Source organism: Dryas octopetala, chromosome 4, assembly GCF_963921425.1.
Source record: "Dryas octopetala chromosome 4, drDryOcto1.1, whole genome shotgun sequence".
NCBI classification, from domain to species: Eukaryota; Viridiplantae; Streptophyta; class Magnoliopsida; order Rosales; family Rosaceae; genus Dryas; species Dryas octopetala.
The window spans coordinates 26,192,444-26,216,975 of NC_141369.1; the positions used below are offsets into that span (position 1 = coordinate 26,192,444).

Below are 24,532 nucleotides of genomic sequence, written 5' to 3' on the forward strand. Positions count from 1 at the left end.
TTAAAATTGTGACATGTCTAATATTTAAGAATGAGTGCAGAAACGTGGCACACATGGGGTCACAGAGTATGCACAGTGTACGAGCGCATGCTCATTGACTAGAAGCATTAGATTTTTCAATTTTGGCCTTTACTATGTTACCTAAAAGCTAGTCTCCTGCACGTGGCCAAAAAAAAAGCTAGTCTCCTACACGGTTGTGAAACCAAATTAAAAGACCGTGAGTCAAGACTCTGAGGACACAGAAAAATGAAGCAACGCCGTTTTGATTTCTATTTCCATTTTCAAGTCAATGAAGGGGTTCCGAGTTCCGAGTCAGAATGGGAGTTGGAATTTCCTCGCATGCACTGACTCTGCTCTATCTATTTAAAAGAAGACCTGTCTGTGTTTCCCCATCCATCCTTCCTGACCCTGCAGCAATTAGCACACAATTACTGTCAGCCACACAAGTCCTCTAGGCTCTAGCTTTGCCTTTTCGATCTAATTTGGTTGGTAGGTGGATATCTCTTTCACTTGTCTTTGTTGCACAACATATATTCCTTGCTATACATGGGTGGTTTCTTCGGCTTCAATTAAGCTAGCTCTTCTTGATTCATCGGATCGGATACTTAATTAGAGAAATTAATTAAGTGGGTCTTGAGTGAATCAGTCGATCAGGTGGATGAAGATGGAGAAATTAGCAAACTTTGTTATAAATGGAGGAGTGAAGATGCCAATTGGGTACCGGTTCCATCCCACTGATGAAGAGGTCGTCATTCACTACTTGAAGAGAAAGGTTGAAGCCACCCCTTTGCCTGCTGCCATCATTCCCGACTTTGATGTCTTCCAAACTCATCCTTGGGCCTTGCCAGGTTTGTAAACATCATTAATATTTATTATTTTCATCGATCAAACTTGATGTATTCTTTACCACTTTTGGGTGTGCAGGTGATGTTAGGGAAAAGAGGTATTTCTTTTACAATCATCAAATGAATGGGAATGGCAACAGCGGCCGCAAGAGAGCTGCTGCAGCTGGTTCTGGTTACTGGAAGCCTATGAATGGCAAAGACAAGCAAATCGTTGCTTCTCAGAGCAATGAAGCAGTTGGGATGAGGAAAACGTTGGTTTTCTGCCAAAGAAATCGTTACCATGGCACTAAAACTCGATGGCTCATGCATGAATTTCGCCTGGTTCAAACAAACCCATCTCAGGTATGCACTTGTCTTGTTTTTGCTTGTTTAAGTCTTGTAAACTCCCTCTCATCATCTCATCATCTCAATCATCTCATCTAGCTAGTTATATGTTCATGCAATTCAGGTATCTAAGTCCATGGAAATGGGAAACTGGGTTGTCTATCGTGTATTTCAGAAAAGGAGAAAGCCAGCTAAAAAAGAGGTCTTTGAATCACCTTCTAACTCCTCATGTTTGAGTGAGATCACTGAGCTAGATGATCAGGAGGAAAACACGAGTGCTCCTCACGTTCATACCTATTAATCTTCATATTCTTCTCTACTGCAGAGGGAGATTTAAGCTTAATTAGTTAATTCCCTGCGCAATTGCTTGTTTCAATTATCCAACTGTTGCGCAACCAATTTATCAGAATGCCCACCAAAAGGCATCATTGAATTTACCTTTAATTCAATCACTTATTATCAGATATTGTCTTCTTCAAGCAAATCCAAATATATGCTAGCTACATGGAATAATATTCTTTCCCTCTCCCTACCTGCTTTATTGGTTAATTTGATCAAATTCACCATAATCACAGTAAGAGGAAAAGAGGTGCACATATGGCATTCATTGTATCTCGATCAGTAAACTTGTAAGCTTTTCTTTAAAAAAAATAAAAAAATTCAAAAGGCAAATGATTTCTGAGACAAAAGATGACTCAATAAAGTGTATATATATATATAAAAAGCTGGCAAATTATGATATACGCCAAAGCTAAAATCGTTTTTTTTTTTTTTTGGTCAAAGCCAAAGCTAAAGCTAAAATCGTTGTTTCTAGAGAACTACATGCATATACATATGATGGTTAAACTATATGAAAACAACAATTTAATCAATAATTAGTAGGTACACCAAAAGAGGCATCCAAAGACACAAGGATAGACTATAGAGTCGATCCTTTTGGGCATAAAGGAAAGGAAAGAGGTTGATATCTGTTGTCTGTGTATCATGTAATCATGATTCATGAACAGAACAATAGATCATGAAGAAAAAATTTTGATCTCTTATTTCTGGCCTCATGGGTGTACAGTGAATAGTACATAAATAAATAAATAAAAATAGCACAAATTAAGATGCTAGTGGTAATGACAGGTCGAGAGCACCTACACATCGATCATGTGGGGTGAGTCGCATCGCATCTAGGAAATATTCATATATCCATCTTTCAATATAATTAACAACTCGATGAATACCGCATAAATAAATTAAATGCTTCGGTTTTTGGAATCTTGATGACTTATTTTCCTTCTTAAGCTTATTTTAATTAATTGACATTAAACAAAGAAAAGATTCTTTCTAGCTTGTTCATAATTTCAGTGGCAAGCATTAATTCAATATGTATGATCGATGATTGTATTATAATTACGTTATTTAAGTAATTAATATATTCATGTGTTATAATAATGACCTAAAGAACGGTGTTGGTTGTGTTGGGGAAGGGAGGAAAACACAAAATGGTTTCTATATAGTTCCAGACTTGGATAACACAACCTCTCATGGGCGGTTAAGAATAAGATTCCTTATTCCCCCCACCAATTATATTAAGGCTAGCTAGCTAGCTAGCTACGCACACTCATCCAACTTTTTTACTACTTTCTTTCAAAAATATAATCACATCGATCCTTCAATTCTTTGGCTCGATCGAGTATGCCTATGTATGCCCATTTGATCATGTGAGAATAAATATTGGAAGGAAAAATGAGCCTATAATATGAAAAATTATTGGCATATGAAGGACATGTAATATCTCCCGAATTAATAAGCCTTCTTCAAGCCCATATATGCAATGTATGTACTTCCACTTGGTAAAAATATATTAGTATATATGCATAATTTTACTTTTTTTTTTAATGACAAATTACCTAAGATCTCTACTCTCAACCCCACCAATTGTAGTCAGTTGAGCTAAGAAATCTGCTTTAGGAATTCTTTTGGAATGAATGATTTTTGTTAGGAATATATTGAAGGCCAGTTAAATTGTTGTACACGTACGCCATTCACTTATAGGTGGAAAAAAGGAAGGATTGGGATGTGAATGTGAGTGAAACTAGTGGCGTAGAATGCTGACTTTGGTTCCCCACATCAATTGTCTTAGAAGAAGTGGACTTTACTAATAGTCATTGTGGTGGGCCACACATTTTGAGTTTCTTTAATTTGGCATCCAGATAACAACTACAAGAGGTCCTGGGCCTAGAGACCCTGATCATTTGTTCCTGATTCTTGAACAAGTAATTAAAAAGCCCAATGCGAGAAGGGCCGGGGCACATGTTAAGTTGTTGATGTGTGGCCTCCATCGATCATATCCTTCTAGCTCCGATCCCCGGGCTGCTGCTGCTGGCTAGCAAGCAATATATATACATATCGAAATATTCAACCGCGGTGCTGCTCTTTCAGGTGTTCATGATGAGGATGTAATTGATGGTAATATTGGACAACAGATCAAGTCCAAGAGCAATAAAGATCATCAGCTATGGAGAAGGAGGAGGATTAGGGAGGATACCTAGCTTGACTTGTCCAGGATCATCAGATGAGGTTGAATTCGGGAACAAATTAAGAGAACAAAGGAAGATCATCAACGTCGGGAATACGGAATTTACGTACGTACCTGCTAGCCAAGCCACCCAAACAACTATATACGTACATGATATGCATGCATATCCATAACCATATGTACGTATACATTATAGACACAGATCACTCAGGAGCTAGGCCACCCATTCTTCCCTTTCTTTACCTTTATTTCCCTCATTTTTTTCTTTTCATCTCTTAATTCAATTCTCACTCTTAAATATACGTTAATCGATCCATCCATCTCTCCCATTTTAACACTCATCATTAATTGGGTTATCTTAGTAATTCTGTCTTAGATTATTTCTAGTCAACACAGTTGCATCTACTTTAAATATTTAGTAACCATGAGAATTAATGATCAATTCCATATATAAAACGGCACCCAACCCAACCCATGCATTCATGCATGATTTCATTTTTTAACCCAAACCCCCCAAAATTTTAGATAATATATATTTGCTAGCTACCGGTGCAATAGTTATCAAGGACAATACAATTTCAAATAAAGGATATATATTTTGAGGGGTTCAGTCCCAATATATATTTGCTAGCTACCTGTTTTTAATAGATCTCTCTTTAAGAATCACTCATGACAAACAAAAAGCTAGTCAAATAAGCTATTCGATCAACTATAATTTTTACCACCACAATAATTTTAGTATTTTTCGAAAACGTCATAGCCTCATAGGTTGAGTTCACTTAAGATGTTAATTGAGAGGGCCCAAGTTTTCTCAAGGAAGAGAAGGTACAAGTAGCATGAGGGCCCAGGCTATGCTTCAAATTAAAAGGCGGCATTAATGTGAGAATGGCTGCTCCATGATTTCCTGTCCTGTACATGTCGTCGCTCCCTCATATATATCAGTTTCTTTAAGCTTCAAGAAACGTACGTAGCGTACCTTTTTGAAATTTGACCGAAGAAAGTACAAAGTCTTTATTCAAACAACAATAATATATACCTTCCATCCCTTTCAATTCATATATTTTCTTAATTTCCCACTTATTGATCATTCAATCTAGGCTATCTAGCTAATATATAGCTATACTGTTAATTTAGAGCAGACTATATAGACGTACTAATTATAATTAAAAAGATATAAAGAGATTTGACTTAAAGCTAGAGAACATTTACACATATATAACTGTGATGAACATCGCAAGCTAGTCCTGTGATTATTAATTTCGAAGGTGATCGATCAGCATATTTGTATTATATACATATTCGGCCCCAAAAGGCAAAAGGCATTAGTACTCCTCAGTAGTGGGAAGAACATGCATGCAATCTCAATTATAACCTCAGGCGACAGCCGACAGTAGATGCGGCAATATTACTTACTCGTGAATTAAGTTTCAAATCAGAGTACCAAATTCTAACACTTCCTCAATGATTACATTCTTTGTTTCCTTTTCAAATAGGATCAGTTTGTAATAAGTCGTCAAGGATGTCCTCGATAGGAAAGCTATAAAGTATAAACCGTCAAACGTACATTATTAATTAGAAAAGAAAGACTTGTGCGACCATATCATGTGCAACATATATCATGCCTATCTAGCTATGACCTTAATTATAATTCCTAGTTCAAGTATTCCCTCACATTATATTATATATATATTATGGTTAAAATATGTCCAACAAAGTTCAATTGTTTGAATTACATGGGTTATTGATAGGTAATTAATCAATCCATTAAATAAACGATAAAACTATCCGTATAAAATATAAATCTTATACGAAAATGATTCATGATATCTTATTTTTGACACAAGTTTTTAATTGGCTCACTCCATATAGGATTTCAACGATTCGAACTATTTACCTTTTAGGTTTCCATTAAGGGATTATCCTTTCAAAAAATTAAGTAAATCGGAAATCATTTGCCATATAAGATTAAATGGTCAACATTTCAAGTGTTTATTTGTTTGACAATTTAATCTTTATTGGCAAAATGATTTATATTTGACTTAATTTTTTACAAAGATGATATTTTAATGAAAACTTAAAAAATAGACGATTCGGTTCGAATCGTTAAAATTCTATATGAAATATATCTCATTCAAAATGTGTGTAAAAAATAAAATATCATAGATCCGTCTCATCTTATATATGGTGATATTTCTTTTTAATTAAAAAAAAAATTTTCAATTTGAATACATTTCCAAATTTAGAAAGAAAACATCTTAGTCCATTTCATTCACTTCGAGTTGCGAGGGGTTTCAGCCAAAGTTGCGGGTAAAACCGGTAATTCGTGACCAGTGGAGATGCGGATCTGACCCACACCACCGGCACGGTCAAAGTAAAGGTGGTTTCGTTCTAGAACCGCTTCTTCCTTGTCAGCAATATCTGACTTTGACTGTCATTTGGTACAACTCGATCCCGCATGTCATTTACTCCAACCAATGTCTTATTGCCACCTCAGACTCTAGGTCATATTCCCTAGTTTCACGCGTACTAGATTCTCCCTCCTACGACGTCGCACGCTTGAAGCCACTCGCGCGAGCAGTGAGATTACGAAACTGCCCCTGAGGATACGTGTCATCTTAGCAGTGCGCGCCTTTTCACTTTGGTAAATGACGTCAGAATGATCCCATTTGCCCCCTTTGCTCATTTTCTTCTTTGTTTTCTCATTTCATTTCGTCTGGCTTTCTCAGACTCTCTCTTTCTTCGTTGATCTGCTACGAGTCGTTTTGAATGATCCCACAAGCTGAGCTCTTCTTCTTCTCCTTCTTCAATGTCGTTGAAGCTATCGAATTAATCTCATCCCTCGTTTCGTAGATTTGGAGCCGACCGTCTTTGAATTCCAGGGAGACGAAGAGGATTTGATTTTCTGACACTCCGAGTTGCTCCGAGTCTATGTTTCGGTCATTGTGATAGGGTTTTTAGGAAATGAAGTCGTCGCTTGGTATGCTTCGGAGATTCGAACTACACAGGAACGATGCCAAAGATAAGAGAGACGTTCATCTCCAACCTCCGGCTCAGGTCGATGAGCTTGCTCAGGCTGCTCAGGTACTCTTTTTTCTTGTTAATTGTCTTTAAGTTTTGTACTATCTTCAAGCTATTTATTATGTCTAAGTTTCCTTAGGACCTTTTCAATAAGCTTAATACTCTTTCTCGCGCTTAATAAGCGATTTTGGACCGTCTTATGTTTAATTAATTAATTGAGAAAAACGTTCATATAATTAATCCGGAATTGATTTCTTCAATTTTTTAAACTGTGTAAACGTTCTTGAACATTATTGATCTTCGCCTCAGAAAATGGATGTTTAATTTGACGGTGAATTGAACTACTACTTTGCGCGTAGGATATGATTATGGAGGAATTATGGATCCGGGAATTATATATGCCACATTTAATTAAGGAATTAAGAAACTTTTGTAATTATGCTGTAGTTGGTAAACAGGTGGTTAATTACGGTACTTATTTGAAAATTTTGTTGGTAAGATATTTCATCGGGTACTAGTATTACTATTTTGATTTGTACATTTTTGCAGGACATGCAAGAGATGAGAAATTGCTATGATAGCTTCCTTTCTGCAGCTGCTGCTACTGCAAATAGCGCATATGGTAAATATTCTGCTTACTTTCACCAGTACATTAGTTTTAATTTTGTTACTTACATATTGTATTTTTCAACGAAGGAAATTTGGTGTGTCCAAGTTTGTTGACCATCAAATGCTGCAAATGCTGTTTGACAATAAAAAAATTCTTGTTATTTCATCATAGATGACACCTATCCATTTTAAGACACTTTTGACATATTATGCACTCCCTCATGAAAGGTTGATAAGCAGAAAAATTATGCCTTACTCTTGCAAGAATGGACTAACAGGGTCAGCTTCTCAGCTAACATTTGTAATCAAATGCGGTTATTGTATAAGTAGATCTCATTGTGCAATATTTGAGTTTTAAGTGCTAATGTTGAATGGTTAGATATTCTTTAAGGAGTTGACAACAAAACTTGCTAATGGTGAATTCTTAGGTGTTCTTGCAAATCATATGAACTTATTGGAATTCAAATTGTTTAATTTTACGAGGTTTAATTTTAAGATGATGAATTTAATGCTATAACTGTTGAGTTCCTATAATTACAGACTTCTGCCATTTGACTTGATCTGCACTTTCAGAATTCTCAGAGTCACTGCGTGAAATGGGTTCTTGTCTGCTGGAGAAAACTGCATTACATGATGATGAAGAGAGTGGTAAGTCTATCAAAGTATATGACCCTTTTTTTGTGTGGAAAGGAGGTGGGTAGACCTTCAAGTTTCTTTGTAAACCCCTTAGCTAAGGTTATTAGAAAAAAAAGAATTTTCTGGAGCTGAAGATAATTTAATTATTATATTCGTGAATTTGAACTTTGAGGATTTTACTTTTTCTTTTTTTTAGTTATGAATATTGAGGATTTTAAATTGCATATGCCTTGTATCTTAATTGAACTGCAGGTAGAGTTTTTCTGATGTTGGGGAAAGTGCAGTTTGAACTTCAAAAACTTGTTGATAGATATGTGAGTTCTTATTGCTATTTTGTGAACAAACATGCCATCCTTTTTTATATACATATTTATCGCAATACCTTCACTTTAACTCAGTGTTAACAAATTGCTTTCTTTGCTTCAGCGTGCTCATATATTTTTGACAATTACAAACCCATCAGAGTCTCTTCTCAATGAACTTCGAACAGTTGAGGTTTGCTCACGTGGATTCTCTTATTCTATTTATTACCATTTGATTTTTCAATAAAACCTTAATCGCCTGCAGCTATGCTATATGTTTCTATCGTAGAGGTTCCTGCTGTAATGTGATTATTGAGTACTCTAATTTTGTTACAAATCAGAAGGAGCTATAAGTGCCTGTTGCATTCACAGTTGCAAAAAAACCTTACCCCTTTTACTTGCACATAGCCACCCTTTAACCCTGTGGGATCTTCTAGATCCTTCACTGCTTGATCGACATTGGTGATAAGCTAGGCATGCCAAATAACATCAAGGAGCATACTGGGTCATGTGCCAGGTGCAGGCTTGGCAATGGGGTTTTTAAAAACCTTTAACCTGTTGTGAAGATGTAGGCTTTTAAATTCAATGAAAGCCACCTACCTTTTTGCACCTTAGAGTTGTTGCCTTTCTGGAGGTCTCATTTCTTTTGGTATACTCATATATTGTTATCTGTTCATTGGCTTGTCACGAAATGTTATTCTCTGTTCTCTGATGCAGGAAATGAAGCGACAATGTGATGAAAAAAGGTTTGCTTCTTTCTCTTTTAACCTTTTTGACTCAATTGAAGTATATTCTTCTGAGTTTGGTTTGGTGCATTATCTTCAGAGATGTATACGATTACATGGTGGCACAACAGAAAGAAAAAGGGAGGTCAAAACGTGGAAAGGGTGAAAGTTTTACTTTGCAGCAATTGCAAGTAGCTCATGATGAATATGATGAGGAAGCTACATTATGTGTTTTCAGATTGAAGTCTCTGAAGCAAGGGCAGGCCCGAAGTCTTCTAACACAGGCAGCTCGCCACCATGCTGCTCAGGTTTTCTTTTCTTCTCCAACAAGTTTAAAAATTTCATTACCTCTTGTTCTTGTATTCTCTTGATGCAAAATTAACATTCTTGTTTCTCTTTGGTCGATATTTGCTTTCAGTTGAATTTCTTCCGGAAAGGACTTAAATCACTTGAGGCTGTTGAGCCACATGTTAGATTGGTTACAGAGGAGCAACATATTGAATACCAATTCAGCGGACTTGAAGATGATGGTGGGGATGATGGTGAGGATACTGGTGCAAATAGCAACGATTCTAATGAAATTGGAGAGTTGAGTTTTGACTATAGATCAAGTAAGCAGGGGATCGATGCCATCCCTGCATCAGGGAATTCGATGGAGGTGAGGGTCTAATGTGATTGAGAATTTGTTTTGTTTCTACGAGTCCCTATACTCTCTCTGTTTATCAGCTATTGCCAATGCTCTCAAAGATTGTATTATAATCCATTGTTTATCTATAGAATTCTAAATAACTTGCATCTTTAATTATGTATAATTTTAAAAAATTAGGGTATAATTTTAAAAAATTAGGTTATAATTTTAACAAATATTTATGCTAACATTGGTAATATTGTTTACGAACCGTTTCTTTTATTGTGGCATAAATTAAAATTCTATTATCATAGATTAGTGGCCTGTGGGACCAAATAAAGCAAAGTCAAACCTAATATAGCAATTAGATTTAAATAAGGAATACGTACTTGGGCAATTTGTTAAATTAGAACCAACCTGAATTCTTTCAAATATTAATCAGCTTGGTCGTTCAATCAAAGCAAGTACCACTACTGCTGGGGGGTCTCAATTGTCGTTGGATGTAGCATCATATTGCAAACTTTCTTTTTTTGTGGTATTGGTTTCTTTTGTCATGTTTTTCTTAAGTCCTTATCTAGTGGCTTATTTTCCAGGTTGATGAAGTGGGGCTTTTGTCTCCTCAAGCGTCAGTAGTGGAATATGCAGATGTATGATTTCATTGCATTTTGATTGGTAGATTTGAAACCATACATTGAAGACAAATGTTAATCATTTAACTTCAAATATTGTATGTGTAATTCTTTTTTTTTGTAGATAAATCTCGATAACAACCAAGGGGATTTCAAAGTTTGGAGCAGAGAACCAAGAATAGGCAGCCACTCAGCCCCAATTTTTGCAGAGAAGAAGTTTGATCCTGCTGAGAAAGCTAGACAACTGCAACCATCAACAACACGGAAGTCTAATACATATGTGCTGCCCACACCTATTGATGCAAAGGGTATGAGTTCTTCAAGAACAAGCAGTACAGTTCCAGGCACAAGGCCAAGTGGACCCACCCACAACTTATGGCACTCTTCCCCCTTGGAAGAAAAGAAGCTCGAAAAAGATTCTGGTGATGATAATCTTTTGGGGCCAAATTTCTTAAAATCTCAGTTTCCAGTCAAAGAGAACAACAGTAATAATACCTCCACCCAACTACCTCCTCCTTTGGCGGAGGGGTTTGCACTTCCACATGTTGATACGTTTAATGCATCTGATACCAAAAAGATTAAGAGATATGCTTTCTCTGGTCCAATTACTAGTAAGCCATCATCAACAAAGCCTGTGTTATATGCCAGTGGTCCCATTGCATCAACTGAACTACCTCAACTAGTTTCTGGAATGCTGTCTCGTTTACCAAATCCTCAGCCTTCTTCGTCTCCGAAAGTATCCCCAAGTGCTTCACCTCCCCTTGTTTCTTCACCCAAGATAAGTGAGCTTCATGAGCTTCCTAGACCCCCAGGTAGTCTAGTCGTCAAACCAACAAAGTCTTCTGGATTTATTGGTCACTCTGCTCCACTGGTCTTCAGAAATCAAGAACTTCACATACCTAATAAAATCCCTTCGGTGGCATCAAACGTGGCATCTCCACTTCCAATTCCACCATTGATTGTCCCTAGAAGCTTCTCCATACCTTCAAGCAATCAAAGAGCAATGGCGTTGCATGTAGCTAGACATTTGGAGTCTCCTCAAGTTCCAGGCAAGGCTGAAGAAGTTGCTTCACCTCCCTTGACGCCAATTTCCCTATCAAACATCAAACCAGTATCAACTGTTTCTGAAGTGGCGGCCTCTCACTCCAGTCCTATCCGAGGTGAGCATGCCATTTTCAATATTTTCCTCACCAGTTGATGCTCCCTCCTTAGTATCACATTGCTCCTGCATGGCCATATATATGATGGGTGGTGGATGTAGGAACAGTTCAGTGCCTCATGCTTCCATCTATCTAATTTATTTAATTGTTCAGTTAGGGTTGGGACCATATGACAAAAGCCTACATATTTATTAGCTGTTGCATCCTGCAAATAAATTACAGAGTTTCTCCCAAGTTCTGCCTAGCACAAGAGTGGTGGGTTAAGTGGAACCTTTTTGCTCATATTTTTTCCAACTGCAGCCTAAACTGAATTTTTGGAGTCGGAGTCATTACTTTTTGGATCATTGTTATATTGATAGCTATGGAGGTTATATCATTTTATACAATCATCTTCACCTGATTTTGAACATCTTCAGTGGATGCAGGTGGGAGCTGATATCATACAGATTAGGTGAAGCAGTGAATTTTTCGGGTTTCTTTTTAAGATTGTTTCGGTCCTCATTGTTTTCATGTTAGGTACAGACAGGTCTGTAAATACGTTGTTTAGTGTACTGTTTAGTTTCTCATCTCAAGCTTTCTTCACCTTTGTTGTTGATTACGATGAGAACTAAACTCTACGACAATTGTGTCTTTACAAAGTATCATATATATGTTCGAATGAGGAATTTTGTTAATGTCCAATGAGTAATCACTAGTGAGGGAAAGGTTTTGCGTTATTTGAACCTGCGCTTAGATGGATTGACGAACATCTATTAGACTTCTGTGTAGTAGATGGTCGTTAGAATGGACTGGTGTATAATTAGTCTGAGTTGATACATCTTTACTATATGGAGTTCCCTTTATTTTTTGGGCAAGTACCATAGCACAGATAAGTCATTTTTTGGTGAAATTTGGTTGGATGAACTCCACCAACCTTAATCTAATCCGATCTAAGAGCAGTTGGTTAATGACACTTAATGAATTGAGTAAATACACTAACTAGCTATTGATCTACTTATATTTCTGTTCTCAATATTGAAAGCAATAATGTTAGAGGCACCACTCTGTATCCTAAGTGATGTGGATGTGGTAGGTTAGTTTTTTACAACGAATAAATGAGGTCTAGAGTCACAAAATATAATATGAGGAAAAATTTAATTGGGATACAAGGTCTAGAAAAACCCAATTGTTACTAACAAAATAAATAGGACTAAAAAATAATGGTTTTTTTACATGTTACTTACTTGAATTTTAGGTTTAATTTCACTTCATCATTTGTAAAAAAAATTGTGTCAATTTATCATCTAAATTAAAAATTTGTTGCAATGTATCACCTCTGACTCATTTTGTCTAAAATTTTGTTAAAAATAATAATGGTTTGGTCTTTTTCAAGTTCTTATTGTTAGAAAAAAAAAATAATTTTTTTACACTTTATCTACTTTGACATAATAGAAAACGGACTTGAAAATATCAAAATACCTTTATTTTTAACGAAAATTTAGATAAAATGAATCATAGATGGTACATTTCAACAAATATTTAATTCAGTTGGTAAATTGATACAATTTTTTATTTAGGTGATGAAGTGAGATTAAATTTAAAATTCAGATAAGTAAAGTGTAATAAAATAAAAAATAAAAAATAAGTTAAGTAAGTACAAATATAATTTCTTAATTAAAAACTAAGCAAATACAAGCAGAAAAATCTGTAACCGGAACAGCTAAAGCCTAAAGGAACCTATATGGGGAAATGCGCCGTCGTTTCACGGTGTTAAAACTTAAAGCCAATTGTGTCCTCCCCTTGAGGCCATGAGTCTCCTGGTTGGATAAGGCATTGACAGTTTTGACAGTTTTGACAGTTACATTAACGCTGTATTATCATGTGTATAGGAAGCAGTGAAATAAGGGAGCTGTGAGATAAGTGTCTAAACTAGAACTTTGGCCTTTGTAAATTGTGGGGTTGTCTCTTTGCCATGGAGATAACCAGGACCCTCCATTCCTCTCGCTCTGAGCTCCAACTGCACACTCCGTTCCTCCGCTTTCAAGTGGTGGCTTCGAGTTTCTCACAGTTGTTGCCCACCGGCAGAACCAACCTCCTCCAGAGCTCACTTCCCATTTCATCTCGCACCCACTTCCGTAAACCTCTGGCCGCCACATGCTCCGCCTCCGATGGCAGCACTTCCAGTGAGTTTTTTAATTTTTGTTATGGATGTTCCATTTGCCGATGAATTATGATTGTGCATGCATACATGCACGCCAATTGTTTGATGAATTGATAATCGCTCCTCCTGGCTTTGCAAGACATGGTTTGATGCCATTATTCAGCTAGATATTTTAATTTTATGTCTCTGAGTTACTCATACACATTAAGGTTGTTCGATCAGTTGATGACTTGACTTGTTATTACATTTGATATCCTTTTTTAAATCCTGATTCCTGACACACACACACACACACACACACACATATATATATATATGACTCATCTATTTTCTTACTTTGTTTTGTATGAAGATTCAGCAACCAAGGTTGATGTCGTTGATCCATCTCTTGCAGCGAAGGTGAGATCTCATTCCCTTCTGCCTCCAACTTCTATACCTCTACCTGCATTTACTTCTCTTTGAATCACTATCAAAGCTAAAATGGGGTTTCCCTTCTTTCTTGCAATTTTCTATGAGAACCAAATGATCTTGAAAGTTTTGTTTTTGTTTTATGATGATCACGTGCTTACAAATTATTCTATAGACTGGTGAATATTGAATATTTTTCTTTTCTTTTAAAGTGCTGATGGTAACTGTTCAGTTTTAATTCAGAAGAAGGCAGGGGATATAACCCCCGAACTGAAAGGAACTTCCATATTTCTTGTGGGTAAGCATTACTTAGTGCTCTGTAATGCATTCACAACTCAAATCATGTGATGATCCGGTGTGTACTTATTGCATGGAATGATGATCTTACTTTTGGTGGAAAGGCATGAAGAGCTCCATAAAAACTAGTTTGGGGAAACTCCTAGCCAATGTGTTACGATATTATTACTTTGACAGGTACCCATATGCTATATTTTTGAAAGATAAGGAGAAGCTTCTTTTCTCTAGATGTATTAGCTGAACCTGTAATTTGTGTTCTTCTATATCCAGTGATAGTTTGGTTGAGGAAGCTGCTGGCCGTGAATCTGCTGCCAAATCTTTCAGGGAGACTGACAAGAATGCTTTTCGTGAGTCTGAGGTGAGAGTATATCTGAAGAAGCTGCCCTGCAGATAGCATTAATGAAATATTGATGTTATTTGGTGCGTTATATGCATATCTAAATTGACATATTGCTGCAGACTGAAGTGTTGAAGCAATTATCATCCATGGGTCGATTGGTGGTTTGTGCTGGAGATGGTGCAGTTCAAAGTTCAACTAACCTGTAGGAATATCAATCACGTATTGCTGATATCATTGTTTTAATCTTTTTCATATGTTTATCATAGTTAATGCTAGTTGTGTAATTCTGACTTGCTTCAGAACATATGCAGGGCTCTTCTGAGACATGGGATCTCCATATGGATTGATGTACCTGTAGACATGGTGGCCAGGGGAATGATCAAAGATCAAAGTCAGCTTCCTGCATACAACTTATCTGCTTCAGTATCTTATCCAGAGGTCATGTCTTTCTCCTCAAACTTATAATTATATATCTACAACCTGCTTCTTGGCCCTCAGACGGAAAGTAAATAGACTCTATCATGTAACTGAAAGAGGAAACAAAAAATAGAAAAAATGTTCTGCAGCTGCACCTTCCTGATAATTAACACTTTCGATGTATGATAACCAGGTTTTGACTCACCTAAGTACTTTATATGAAGAAATGAGAGATGGATATGCAACAGCTGATGCAACCGTTTCTGTTCAGAGTATATATCCGTGATTTTTTCTTGTTTGTAATGTAATAGATTATGTTTCCTCATTGGTTCTAACTTCTACCATCTTCTTCTTCTGGCAGAACTAGCTTGTAAATTAAGTTATGATGACTTTGATGATATAACCATTGAAGACATGGCTTTGGAGGTAAGATTAGTTTGAAATGCAGACATATGCTTGAAAATTAAAGCAAACTAATTAAGGAGACAAACCATGGAATTCTTTTCTCTCTGTTAAATCAGGTTCTCAAGGAGATAGAAAAACTGACTCGAGTGAAGAAGATGATGGAAGCAGCAGCAAAACCTTTTTGACATTCCATACAGCATAGGGCAGCATTTTCGTCACCTTGAACTACTTTCTGTTGTAAACAAAATTTTGGGATAGCGGCCTGAGGTATTGTGCATGTTTGTGTAGGCTACAGCTTGTCTTATGAATGGATTAGACTATTGCTGTCAGATGACTCCGAGCTCTTTTCCTTAAAAAAGAAAAGGGAGTAAAAAAAACTTGTGGTCATCTTTGTCGTTGTGATTGAAATTAATATGATTCATATGTTTCTAAGTCTTGTTAGGCACGGTAAGTAGATTTTATGCTCTATCTTTGTTTATTAATAACCTACTTCTGTTTTCCATAACCCTTCTATGGCTCCACTGTATTTGTTAGTGATAGAATTATCCCAAGTCTGTGCAAGGTTAAGAACTGCATTGCATGAACTTTTTGTGGAGTGGAGCTAATCTTTTAGTCCATCCTATGATCCTGTCATGTGAGCAACGCGTTATCACGTGCCCTGAACAACAAATATAGGCCTTTAAGATTGGGCCTCGGCCCATCTGAAAATAAGGTTGTTCTGTTGTGGTCCTTGTGGGTGGTGGACCTGGTGGTGTCTAGAAAGGAGCAAAAAGAATTCAGCTGCGACACGCAAACAGAGCTTGAAACTGGAGTCTGGAAGGTAAAAGAACGAGACAGGATAAGTGGATGAGGGTCTGACTAAATTGAGTCAGTATACGTCCATTTGTGTTTCCCGTGCATGGCCTCCTACGATTACTTCACACGTGTCAATGTCGGTTTGATGCCACGTTGCAATTACAACCAATCACTTGTAGCCATGTTGAGCTATGTAGGAATTGCCCATGCGAAATCACTGTAGCTCTTCGATAGCCTTACATATTAGTTTTTCATATTGCCAAGACCCAAGAGACAGATGTCTCCAACCAACGTAATGATCGATAGACCTTGCTTAGCCAAAAAATAAAAGAAAAAGAGAATAAACGGGTATTTAGAATTAGGCGTACGGACCCAACTGGACCCATTCAATGGTATTTTGTATTTAGACTATATTACTTATGTGAATGAGATGAGATGGGGTTCACATTGAAGATAAGGCATATCCTAGTTTTGTTGGATTTGGATATCTCGAAGTTACTTACCACCATTCCCGTGAGCTAATTGAATTTGTTTCCTTTCTAAGTTTAAGGAGGTAGTCGGCAAACCAGTTTTATAATAGTAATTAGTATAGGCTTGCTTATGGGTGTCGTGTTAATGTAGAGATTACAGACTTTTACAGTAGAGGCAGGCACCAAGAGTCTGGTCCCGAGGAAGGGACAAAGAAAGTGAAAGGTAAGTTGAGCTTTTAAAACACTGAGAGAAAGAGATAAAAGAAAATTTAAAAAAGAAAAGAGAGGAAGGCAACTGGCATTTGGCAAGGCAATGGTGTGATGTGAATGTGCGTTTTAATATTAATTAGTTTTGAAAAGTACAGCCAAGAAAAAGAAATGGAAATGGTGATGACGCTCAAATTCGTATTTTGGGATTGGGATTGGGATTATAAACACGGGCTCTCGGTGCCTGTGACTCTGTCTGTCTACAACCGCAAACCCCAATCCTCTCTCTCTCGCTACCAAACCCTTCTCCTTTTCACCTATTCTTCTTCTTCCTCTTCCTCTTCCTCTTCCTCTTCTTCTTTCAACTACATCACAAACAGCATAGTTACATCGCTGCAATTACATGATCTGATTTCTCAGTTTGCATGGATCATTTTTTGAGATGATTTGTCTGCCGGATTGTTTGAGCACACCTTATCTTGGTGCGTCTACTAATAATCAATGTTCAACCGGATTTTATTTTATTTTCTTAAAAGTAAATATCTTTATGTATCTCTATTTTCATAATTGATTTGAAAATAAATCTAATGACCTCATTTGTGTTTGATAATTCTGATGATCAAGCTTCGATTATGCGAAACTTAGTTTGTTTCTGCTTTGATTTTGTTTGCTCTTGGAGGTATCATAGTCTTATAGATTTCCTAGGTTGCTTCCAAGTAGATGATCCTTTCAACGTTCTGCCACTTATTTACTTCACCTCTTCACTTGGGTTCTTCTTATTTTCGCTTCCGATCAATGGTTGATTATGATTGGACTATGTTATTGTATTTGGGTGCTTTGCGTTATGTCTTAAACTGACTAAAGAAAATTTTGTTTAGTCAATTTGTATTCTATGTGATCGGTGTTTGCATATTATGCTGTATGTGCATTTGATCAATGGGAATGATTCGACTCCAATTGGCTCAACTTCTGATCAATGTTCGCTCAGATTTTTTTTTTATCATGCATAAGAACTGATGCATGTTGCTATTGTTTCAGGCCCAGTTATTGATTCTTTAGGCAATCATGAATTATGCGTGTTTCATGGGTTGCTGGTATGGATGCCCGAAGATCTGTGCTACTCGTGATCTTCACATTACTACCATGCGCTTCAATGTCTCTTTGGAGAGAGTGGTAACTCAAATCTTTGAATGGTGGATGCCTTTGGTAGGTACATAGTAGTAGATTCTAAGGAGGACTTATATTCTCAGTTGAAGCAGAAATTTAGGAGCGTATCAGATATACTGCTGCACAAGAAGTTAAAATTATTGGTTGATTGGACTGAAAATAACATCTTTGTTGATTGATGTGCTAATCTGATCTGATTGCCCCCCCACTCCCACAAAAATAAAAAAGTAGAATTTAGGCATTAGTTCCTGAGAAAATTAGACATGGGTTTGCCTCAAGTTCCCTCAAGTGGAACTTCTGAGGAGGTAGTAGCAGCATCTTTGGGCTCGTTTTTACAAAGCCCGCCTCGATTCTCTAGTATGATCACATGTGATATGGATGGAATGCACAGTGGAAGTGCAAGCCGAATGGGGGGAAATTCAATATGCTCATCTTTAGGAGATTACCAGCCAAGAACCTCGGTAGAATTTTCAAATTTCCCTGATGATTCATTTAGATTTAGAGGGACCATGGAAGTTACTAACAATGTTCATGGTTTGACAATTGGTTCTGTTGATAAAGCTGGTCAGATCACTCCCAAAAATGGACGGAACATTCAGACCCCTGCTTCTAGGATTGTGGGTTTTGAATCAAGTGGAACAAGTTCTCTAAATGATGCTTCCAAGGGTGTTTCGTACGGTCATGCTCACTCTGCTTCTGCAGTTAATGTCACAACTAATGAAATTGCGAACAGTGGATCACTAGTCAGGAAGCGATTGTTGTCACCATTGAATGGTATGCTTTTTTCAGACCAATTTAAAGGTGATCCTTTGGACATTGGTAGCAGAAATTCTCAAACAAATTCTCCTGATGCGAGTGATAATTTCAGTACACCTGCTGCACATGATTATAAGAAAGCTAATGTTGGAAGCAAAAACCATTTTACCATGCCAACTTGGTCTCTGTCTCGTTGCTTGGAGCAGAAGAGCATGCCACATGATAATAGCAGTATGGAATCCATTTTTTTCTCTGATGGCCCTTTTCTGGATAACAAAGATCCCCTGCCTCATAATAGTAATTTATCATCACCTAGACCTGGTGAGTTGAGAGAGTTGAGTAATATAAAAGTCCGAAGTGGGGTGATATCCGTATCTCCTCCGCTTTCTTTGTCACCCCTTGGCCCCAAGTTATCTGAAAGATTGAAAACCGCTGGGGTCTGCAGGACTACAGGCAAAAAGTTGGAGGATTGTCATTCAACCTTAAGGAATGTAAAACAAACAATTGAAAAGTCTGACCCAGGCATTCTCTTTGGCCCTGAAGAAGAGGAGTTTAGGATTGCAAGTAATTTATTTGAAGATGTTGATGTTTTTCACAAAGAATTCCATCCATCTTCTCTAGAAAATAGTACTGGCGTAAATTATTCTTTGTCCCAAGGGTCAGCCCCCACCTCCCAATGCATGAGATTTGTTAGAAGTTTGAGTGGGCTTCCTGTTAGGAGATCCTTGGTTGGGTCATTTGAAGAATCTCTACTGTCTGGTCGGTTCTTATCAGGGAAACCCAGCCAGGTTAGTGTCTTTGTTTTTGTTTTGCAAATCCTATACATTGTTCATTATTGTGACGTTATAACTGGTGGGATCTTAAATTATGTAGAGAATTGAGGGTTTCCTGGCCGTACTAAGCATAACTGGGGGAAACTTTTCACCGCGATCACAGAAGCTTCCCTTTTCAGTAACTAGTGTAGAAGGAAATTGCTACTTATTGTATTGTGCATCCATACATCTTGCCGGAAATTCGGCACTGAATAGGAGCGGGGGACAAAAGATGAAACGAGGCCTTAGCAATGATGATTCACAGACTGTCAAGAGCCACCTGCGCATTCCTATGAAGGGCCGTATACAACTGGTATTTTGTTTCTTCTCTGAGAACCTTTCTTGGGTTGAAATTAGCTTTAACTGAACCCTATAGCATGATATTTTTTTTTGGTAAAAAAAAATATATATAATCAAGTGTACTTTAATGTGATCATTGTAATTAAGTACTTAATGTCATCAATTGTAGTTGCTATCTTTTATTCACAGTTTGATTTTAATGTAGTCTGTTTGTCACTTCAAGATGGTCATGTGAGACATGGATCCTTGATGACTGCAAGTTGCTAATATTGCTCCACTATTGAAGAAATTGCATAGTGATGAGTCTTGTTGTCTTATTTATTTATTGATATATTTGGTGCTTACTGAACTTGTTCCCTATGTATGCTACATATTCTGTTCTGGATACTTGAGTGAATTGTTTATGAATCTGGTAGTACTGTATGTTGAACCAGTGAGAAGGATCTTAGTTAATTTTTATGTTATCTTATCAAATGGAATTGTTGCCAACTGATGTTATAAGAACCCATTTTATTGTCTAATTACTATGTTGGTTGAAGTTTCATGCTTAGAGAGGGTCATGCTCGTTTCTGTTTGGCAGAGATTAAGAGTTGCAGTTTTTTGCCACCAGAAAACTTGTTTGACCACAATTCTGTGGAAGTCATTTTGAACACATAGAATTTATTATGTTGCAAAGTAAATCGTGCATTTATATAACATTAGCATGCTACCTTTTGATGGTGAGTTTTTATTAGTCATATTAAGTTCAACTCCTCATGCTTTCCTTTGTGCAGGTTCTAAGCAATCCAGAAAAGACACCTATTCATACTTTCCTTTGCAACTACGATTTAAGTGACATGCCAGCTGGTACCAAAGTAAGATGAGTGTAGTTAGCTGAATTCCCCTTACCAGTATCTTGTTACTCCCATAAGACAATCCTGGCAAATTTTGTGTTAAATACAATTTGTAGAAAAATTGTACTGCCATTATAAATGTAAGATATAGTGTATGGCAGAGTTTTAGTTTTACTTCCAAGGGGAACAACAATGCAACTTAAAACTTCTTTGAACTGATCATGGCCTAGAATTTCACTTTTATCCATTCATAAATGCATATACATAATTTTTTTTTTTGAACTGTGTCCTGTGCACATATTGACTTAGATCTGTAACTTAAAATTCAACTAAATTTTTATTGGCTTTAAGTTGTAGTTGTTGGATGGATTTTTCAAAATATTTTGCAGTTATAAATGCAATGAAAATGAAGAATTATGATGGAATTCAGATATATGTTTTGTGGTGTGGTTGTGCATTCATATTTCGCATGTAGATTGTGAGGCACAATGTATCTGAGGACTAATTAAATGCTTTGTTTTTCAAATCTGCTCAAATCAAAGTAGACATTCTTGCGGCAGAAGGTTACCTTAGCTTCATCCAGCTCAACGTGTACCCTGTTGAGGCAACAGAAGACTGATTTTGACTCAAAAATCACAGACAAAAGGGAAGTTCGGAATACAGATGGAGTAGGCATTGTAGATACAACAAGATCTGTAAATACTGAGATTAGAAGTCAAGGCTCTAACTTAGTGGATTCAATAGATGAGGGGGATATATCCAAGCTATCCCCTAAAACAGGAAGGGTAGGCATTCCTTCGTTCATGGTTGAGAAGAGCTTCAATGATGAGGAGTACCCAAGCAGTGATGGGAAGGACCGCAACTGGGTTGAAGCATGCCATGAAACTGACAGGAAACAAGTACATGGTTATTCAAGGATCAATCGAAATAGTAATGGTGCTCTTCGCTATGCTCTTCATCTTCGTTTCATATGCCCTTTTCCTAAAAAATGTGCTAGATCTGTTCAGAGATGCAAATCAGATCCCCTATCTACACCACAAAGAACAGACTTAGACATGGATGGGGAGCGCAGATTCTACCTATACAATGACCTGAGGGTTGTGTTCCCTCAGCGCCACTCAGATGCTGATGAGGGCAAGGTATGTGTAAATGCACTCACGTACATGCTTTTGAAATGCTCTTGATGGGAATGGGGTACATGCATGCTTTTGAAATGCTCTTGATGGATGGGATGAGGTTTATTGCTTGCTGAGATTGCAAACATAAAGTTGCATACTTGCATTCATCTTTTTTTTTATTTTTTTTTTTTTTTATGACTGCCCTCACTTTATTTTGTATTTGGGGAAATAGTACATTGGTTCATTGAGTCTAAACTAGCATGTGATGAAAATGAATAAGATGGTTTTTTGTTGGCTGAATTACCAGATGTTAACCTTAGAAAGCAGAGGATTTGTTGCATCCAGTAAGCTTCCTGTATTGATGAAGTTGTCCTTACAGAAATATATGCATGTTTGTGTCTACTGTGTGCACTACATCTAGTATGAACTAACTAGGCTTTCTTTTCTTTTTCATTTTTTGGTTGTTTAATGACAGTTGAACGTGGAATACCATTTCCCAGAAGATCCGAAATACTTCGACATCAACTGAAACGACTAATTTACCTCACGAAACCTTTTTTTTTTTTTTCTTTTTAGTTTCTGCCTCTGTACATATACCCATATTTTCGTTTGTCATTTCATCTCAAATGGCACCTACCATATTCCACATTGTACAGATTGATAATAATGGAATTGGGTTAATTTCCAATTTGGTCTTTTATTAAAACTGCATTTTGTTGCTGATGGATGTGGTAACGGTATATCATATTAATTGGTTAGACCCGATGCTGAATGCTGAATGGTGTGGTCAATGTTTGCTTCTTTCTCTGCCTCTTGGCCCATTTTACGGGATGGATCGGGTACTGTTTGCTGGGTATTAAAAGGGGTTTCTGAGTGTCCACTTTCAGGTATTGGGCCGGGCGTAGGAAGATGCATGAACTTGTTGCACCTTGGATCCAAAGAGGGCACGTGTGGGGTGGGTGTTGGAGCACTATCAATTTCTGGCCTTGTATATTCTCCTAGAGCATCAATTTATGGTTATATCTTATTGAAAAAGCTATTTAACTTTTTTTTTTTTTGCCCTTTCAGATTTTCTTCCCTTTTTTTCCCCTTACATAAAAGAAAGGAGTGTGACTTGACCACAAAAACTGGGATTTCAGTGAAGCGAATTCAACTCAAAGCAAAGTTCTTCAGCAAAAAAAAGACTCAAAGCAAATTCAATCACTAATCGCCATTATATAATCAGCACTAATAAAAAGCTCATCTCATAGGTTTATTTTTTTATGAGATTTGACATTGGCTTTTTCCAAACATCTGTTATTTTCTTTTTCTCTTTTTCCTTGGGGACCTATATATATATATATATATATATATGGATCTCCAATTGTGAAAATTAAAGAATTTTGAAAATTTGGATATGTGCATGTATATAGAGGAAGTTGATTTGTAGTATGGATTGTATGCATGCATGTATGTATGTATGTATGTATGTATGTATGTATGTATGTATCCATGTATGCATGATTGTAGAGGTGCACATTTGTTTTATTTGGTGGTTAAAGTTAAATGGAGCATGGGGGCATCGCATGACAGCTCCAAGGGGAGTCGACTGGTACAAGTGTCAGGAGAGAGAGAGAGAGAGAGAGCAGGCAGTTGGTATGAGGCCTCCCTAACGTACCGGAAGCAGCTGTCACAGTGTACTGGCTTAGTTACTGCGCGAGGGCATCAGCAGCCACTCTCCTCTGCAACACACACATTGGCCTGCTTCAAACGTCACTCAATTCACACAATTCTATGGCCCTTAATTCCAAATATTGGTTATTCCCATTTCTAGGCTTCTAGCTACCAACTAAGGATCACAGTTAATCAAAAAAAAAAAAACAAAGCTACGAACTAAGGATGAGATCGAGTACATTGGAATATATGTATATATGTTCATGGAGACACATATGGAGTGACAGTGTGTATGGCGATGAGAGAAAGGAATATTTTTGATGAATTGATTTTGAGAATGTATTTATGCATGTAGGGGTGCGATGATTGGATTGGGTGGCCCTATCTGTACGACTCAGTTGCCACCAATGATAATAGCATACGTGTCTCCTTGCTGCTGGCCTACACGTACGGAGGGAAGGAAGGGCGTCTCTCACGGTTAGAGAGAGAGAGAGAGAGAGAGAGAGAGAGAGAGAGAGAGAGAGGGGTTTACACATTAACAGTCACTGCACTGAAGAAAGGAGTATCAGCTTACCATGTGTTCCCACTGTACCTCCCTTTTATTTAATTAATTCCCTCCCATATATGATATACCATATCATATATATCCCACTTTTCTCTTTCTTACTTTCCTATTCTACCCCTTTCCCTAAATTAATTTCCCATTCATCAATTATATATATAGGCTTAGTAATGCTTGTTCGATCCATCAATGTGACTAGCAACTTGAGTTGTTGTTGGTGTTTTGTATAGGCCTACCTAGCTACGTACATCTAATCATCCAATCTGAGATGACCCCATAATCTCCATCTGAATATATACTGCATATGCAGAGGAGTTGTGAAGGCACTAGGCAGTACCATGCCCTGGTCCACTACCAACTCATCAACCATCTATATCTATTGGATCTATACATATTAAACCTAACTTCATTCCCTTCAAATTATTTTCTTAACCCTTCCTAATCAATTA

At 37.1% G+C, this 24,532-nt stretch overlaps 4 protein-coding genes across 11 annotated transcripts; all 4 read left to right on the plus strand.

Moving 5' to 3' along the window:
* Positions 1–383: 383 nt before the first annotated feature.
* NAC084 (NAC domain containing protein 84) lies at positions 384–1,633 on the plus strand. 2 transcript variants are annotated; one of them, XM_086241559.1, is made up of 3 exons: positions 384–848; positions 925–1,187; positions 1,345–1,633. In XM_086241559.1, exons 1-3 carry the CDS (start codon positions 659–661, stop codon positions 1,468–1,470), a joined length of 579 nt encoding a protein of 192 aa, XP_086097685.1. In that variant the 5' UTR covers positions 384–658; the 3' UTR covers positions 1,471–1,633. The 2 variants fall into 2 exon arrangements, with proteins under 2 accessions (XP_086097685.1, XP_086097684.1); XM_086241558.1 differs by having other exon boundaries at positions 387–848; positions 1,294–1,633.
* Positions 1,634–6,408: 4,775 nt separating this feature from the next.
* On the plus strand, positions 6,409–12,064 carry LOC147288982 (uncharacterized protein At2g33490-like). 3 transcript variants are annotated; one of them, XM_086241765.1, is made up of 11 exons: positions 6,409–6,777; positions 7,264–7,336; positions 7,897–7,971; positions 8,212–8,273; positions 8,386–8,454; positions 8,979–9,007; positions 9,087–9,294; positions 9,405–9,644; positions 10,208–10,261; positions 10,368–11,403; positions 11,820–12,064. In XM_086241765.1, the coding sequence occupies exons 1-11, from the start codon at positions 6,658–6,660 to the stop codon at positions 11,837–11,839; spliced, it is 1,986 nt and encodes a 661-aa protein (XP_086097891.1). In that variant the 5' UTR covers positions 6,409–6,657; the 3' UTR covers positions 11,840–12,064. The 3 variants fall into 3 exon arrangements, with proteins under 3 accessions (XP_086097891.1, XP_086097892.1, XP_086097893.1); XM_086241766.1 differs by having other exon boundaries at positions 11,829–12,064; XM_086241767.1 differs by lacking the exon at positions 10,208–10,261.
* Positions 12,065–13,283: 1,219 nt separating this feature from the next.
* Positions 13,284–15,842, plus strand: SKL1 (shikimate kinase like 1). 4 transcript variants are annotated; one of them, XM_086241075.1, is made up of 10 exons: positions 13,284–13,565; positions 13,902–13,942; positions 14,195–14,249; positions 14,353–14,425; positions 14,519–14,606; positions 14,708–14,790; positions 14,900–15,026; positions 15,199–15,277; positions 15,367–15,431; positions 15,527–15,842. In XM_086241075.1, exons 1-10 carry the CDS (start codon positions 13,355–13,357, stop codon positions 15,593–15,595), a joined length of 891 nt encoding a protein of 296 aa, XP_086097201.1. In that variant the 5' UTR covers positions 13,284–13,354; the 3' UTR covers positions 15,596–15,842. The 4 variants fall into 4 exon arrangements, with proteins under 4 accessions (XP_086097201.1, XP_086097200.1, XP_086097202.1 ...); XM_086241074.1 differs by having other exon boundaries at positions 13,286–13,565; positions 13,896–13,942; XM_086241076.1 differs by having other exon boundaries at positions 13,404–13,565; positions 13,896–13,942; positions 14,164–14,249.
* Positions 15,843–16,989: 1,147 nt separating this feature from the next.
* On the plus strand, positions 16,990–23,027 carry LOC147288984 (meiosis chromosome segregation family protein). Of its 2 annotated transcripts, XR_015121827.1 has the most exons (7): positions 16,990–17,364; positions 17,921–19,593; positions 19,679–19,930; positions 20,691–20,771; positions 21,296–21,889; positions 22,344–22,823; positions 22,937–23,027. XR_015121827.1 is itself a non-coding variant. In XM_086241263.1 (6 exons), the coding sequence occupies exons 2-6, from the start codon at positions 18,313–18,315 to the stop codon at positions 22,395–22,397; spliced, it is 2,262 nt and encodes a 753-aa protein (XP_086097389.1). In that variant the 5' UTR covers positions 16,990–17,364; positions 17,921–18,312; the 3' UTR covers positions 22,398–22,884. The 2 variants fall into 2 exon arrangements, 1 of the variants encoding a protein (XP_086097389.1); XM_086241263.1 differs by lacking the exon at positions 22,937–23,027 and having other exon boundaries at positions 22,344–22,884.
* The last annotated feature ends 1,505 nt before the right edge of the window (positions 23,028–24,532 follow it).

Excerpts from the sequence above, each read along its gene's own strand:
- LOC147288984 (XM_086241263.1), top strand. The coding sequence starts at position 18,313 with ATGGGTTTGCCTCAAGTTCCCTCAAGTGGAACTTCTGAGGAGGTAGTA. Across the intron at positions 19,594-19,678 it reads TATCAGGGAAACCCAGCCAG|AGAATTGAGGGTTTCCTGGC; the intron begins GTTAGTGTCTTT and ends TAAATTATGTAG. Across the intron at positions 19,931-20,690 it reads TGAAGGGCCGTATACAACTG|GTTCTAAGCAATCCAGAAAA; the intron begins GTATTTTGTTTC and ends TCCTTTGTGCAG.
- LOC147288982 (XM_086241765.1), top strand. The coding sequence starts at position 6,658 with ATGAAGTCGTCGCTTGGTATGCTTCGGAGATTCGAACTACACAGGAAC. Across the intron at positions 7,972-8,211 it reads ACATGATGATGAAGAGAGTG|GTAGAGTTTTTCTGATGTTG; the intron begins GTAAGTCTATCA and ends ATTGAACTGCAG. Across the intron at positions 8,455-8,978 it reads ATGAACTTCGAACAGTTGAG|GAAATGAAGCGACAATGTGA; the intron begins GTTTGCTCACGT and ends TCTCTGATGCAG.
- NAC084 (XM_086241558.1), top strand. The coding sequence starts at position 659 with ATGAAGATGGAGAAATTAGCAAACTTTGTTATAAATGGAGGAGTGAAG. Across the intron at positions 849-924 it reads TCATCCTTGGGCCTTGCCAG|GTGATGTTAGGGAAAAGAGG; the intron begins GTTTGTAAACAT and ends TTGGGTGTGCAG. Across the intron at positions 1,188-1,293 it reads TTCAAACAAACCCATCTCAG|GTATCTAAGTCCATGGAAAT; the intron begins GTATGCACTTGT and ends CATGCAATTCAG.
- SKL1 (XM_086241074.1), top strand. The coding sequence starts at position 13,355 with ATGGAGATAACCAGGACCCTCCATTCCTCTCGCTCTGAGCTCCAACTG. Across the intron at positions 14,250-14,352 it reads AACTTCCATATTTCTTGTGG|GCATGAAGAGCTCCATAAAA; the intron begins GTAAGCATTACT and ends TTTGGTGGAAAG. Across the intron at positions 14,607-14,707 it reads ATGCTTTTCGTGAGTCTGAG|ACTGAAGTGTTGAAGCAATT; the intron begins GTGAGAGTATAT and ends ATATTGCTGCAG.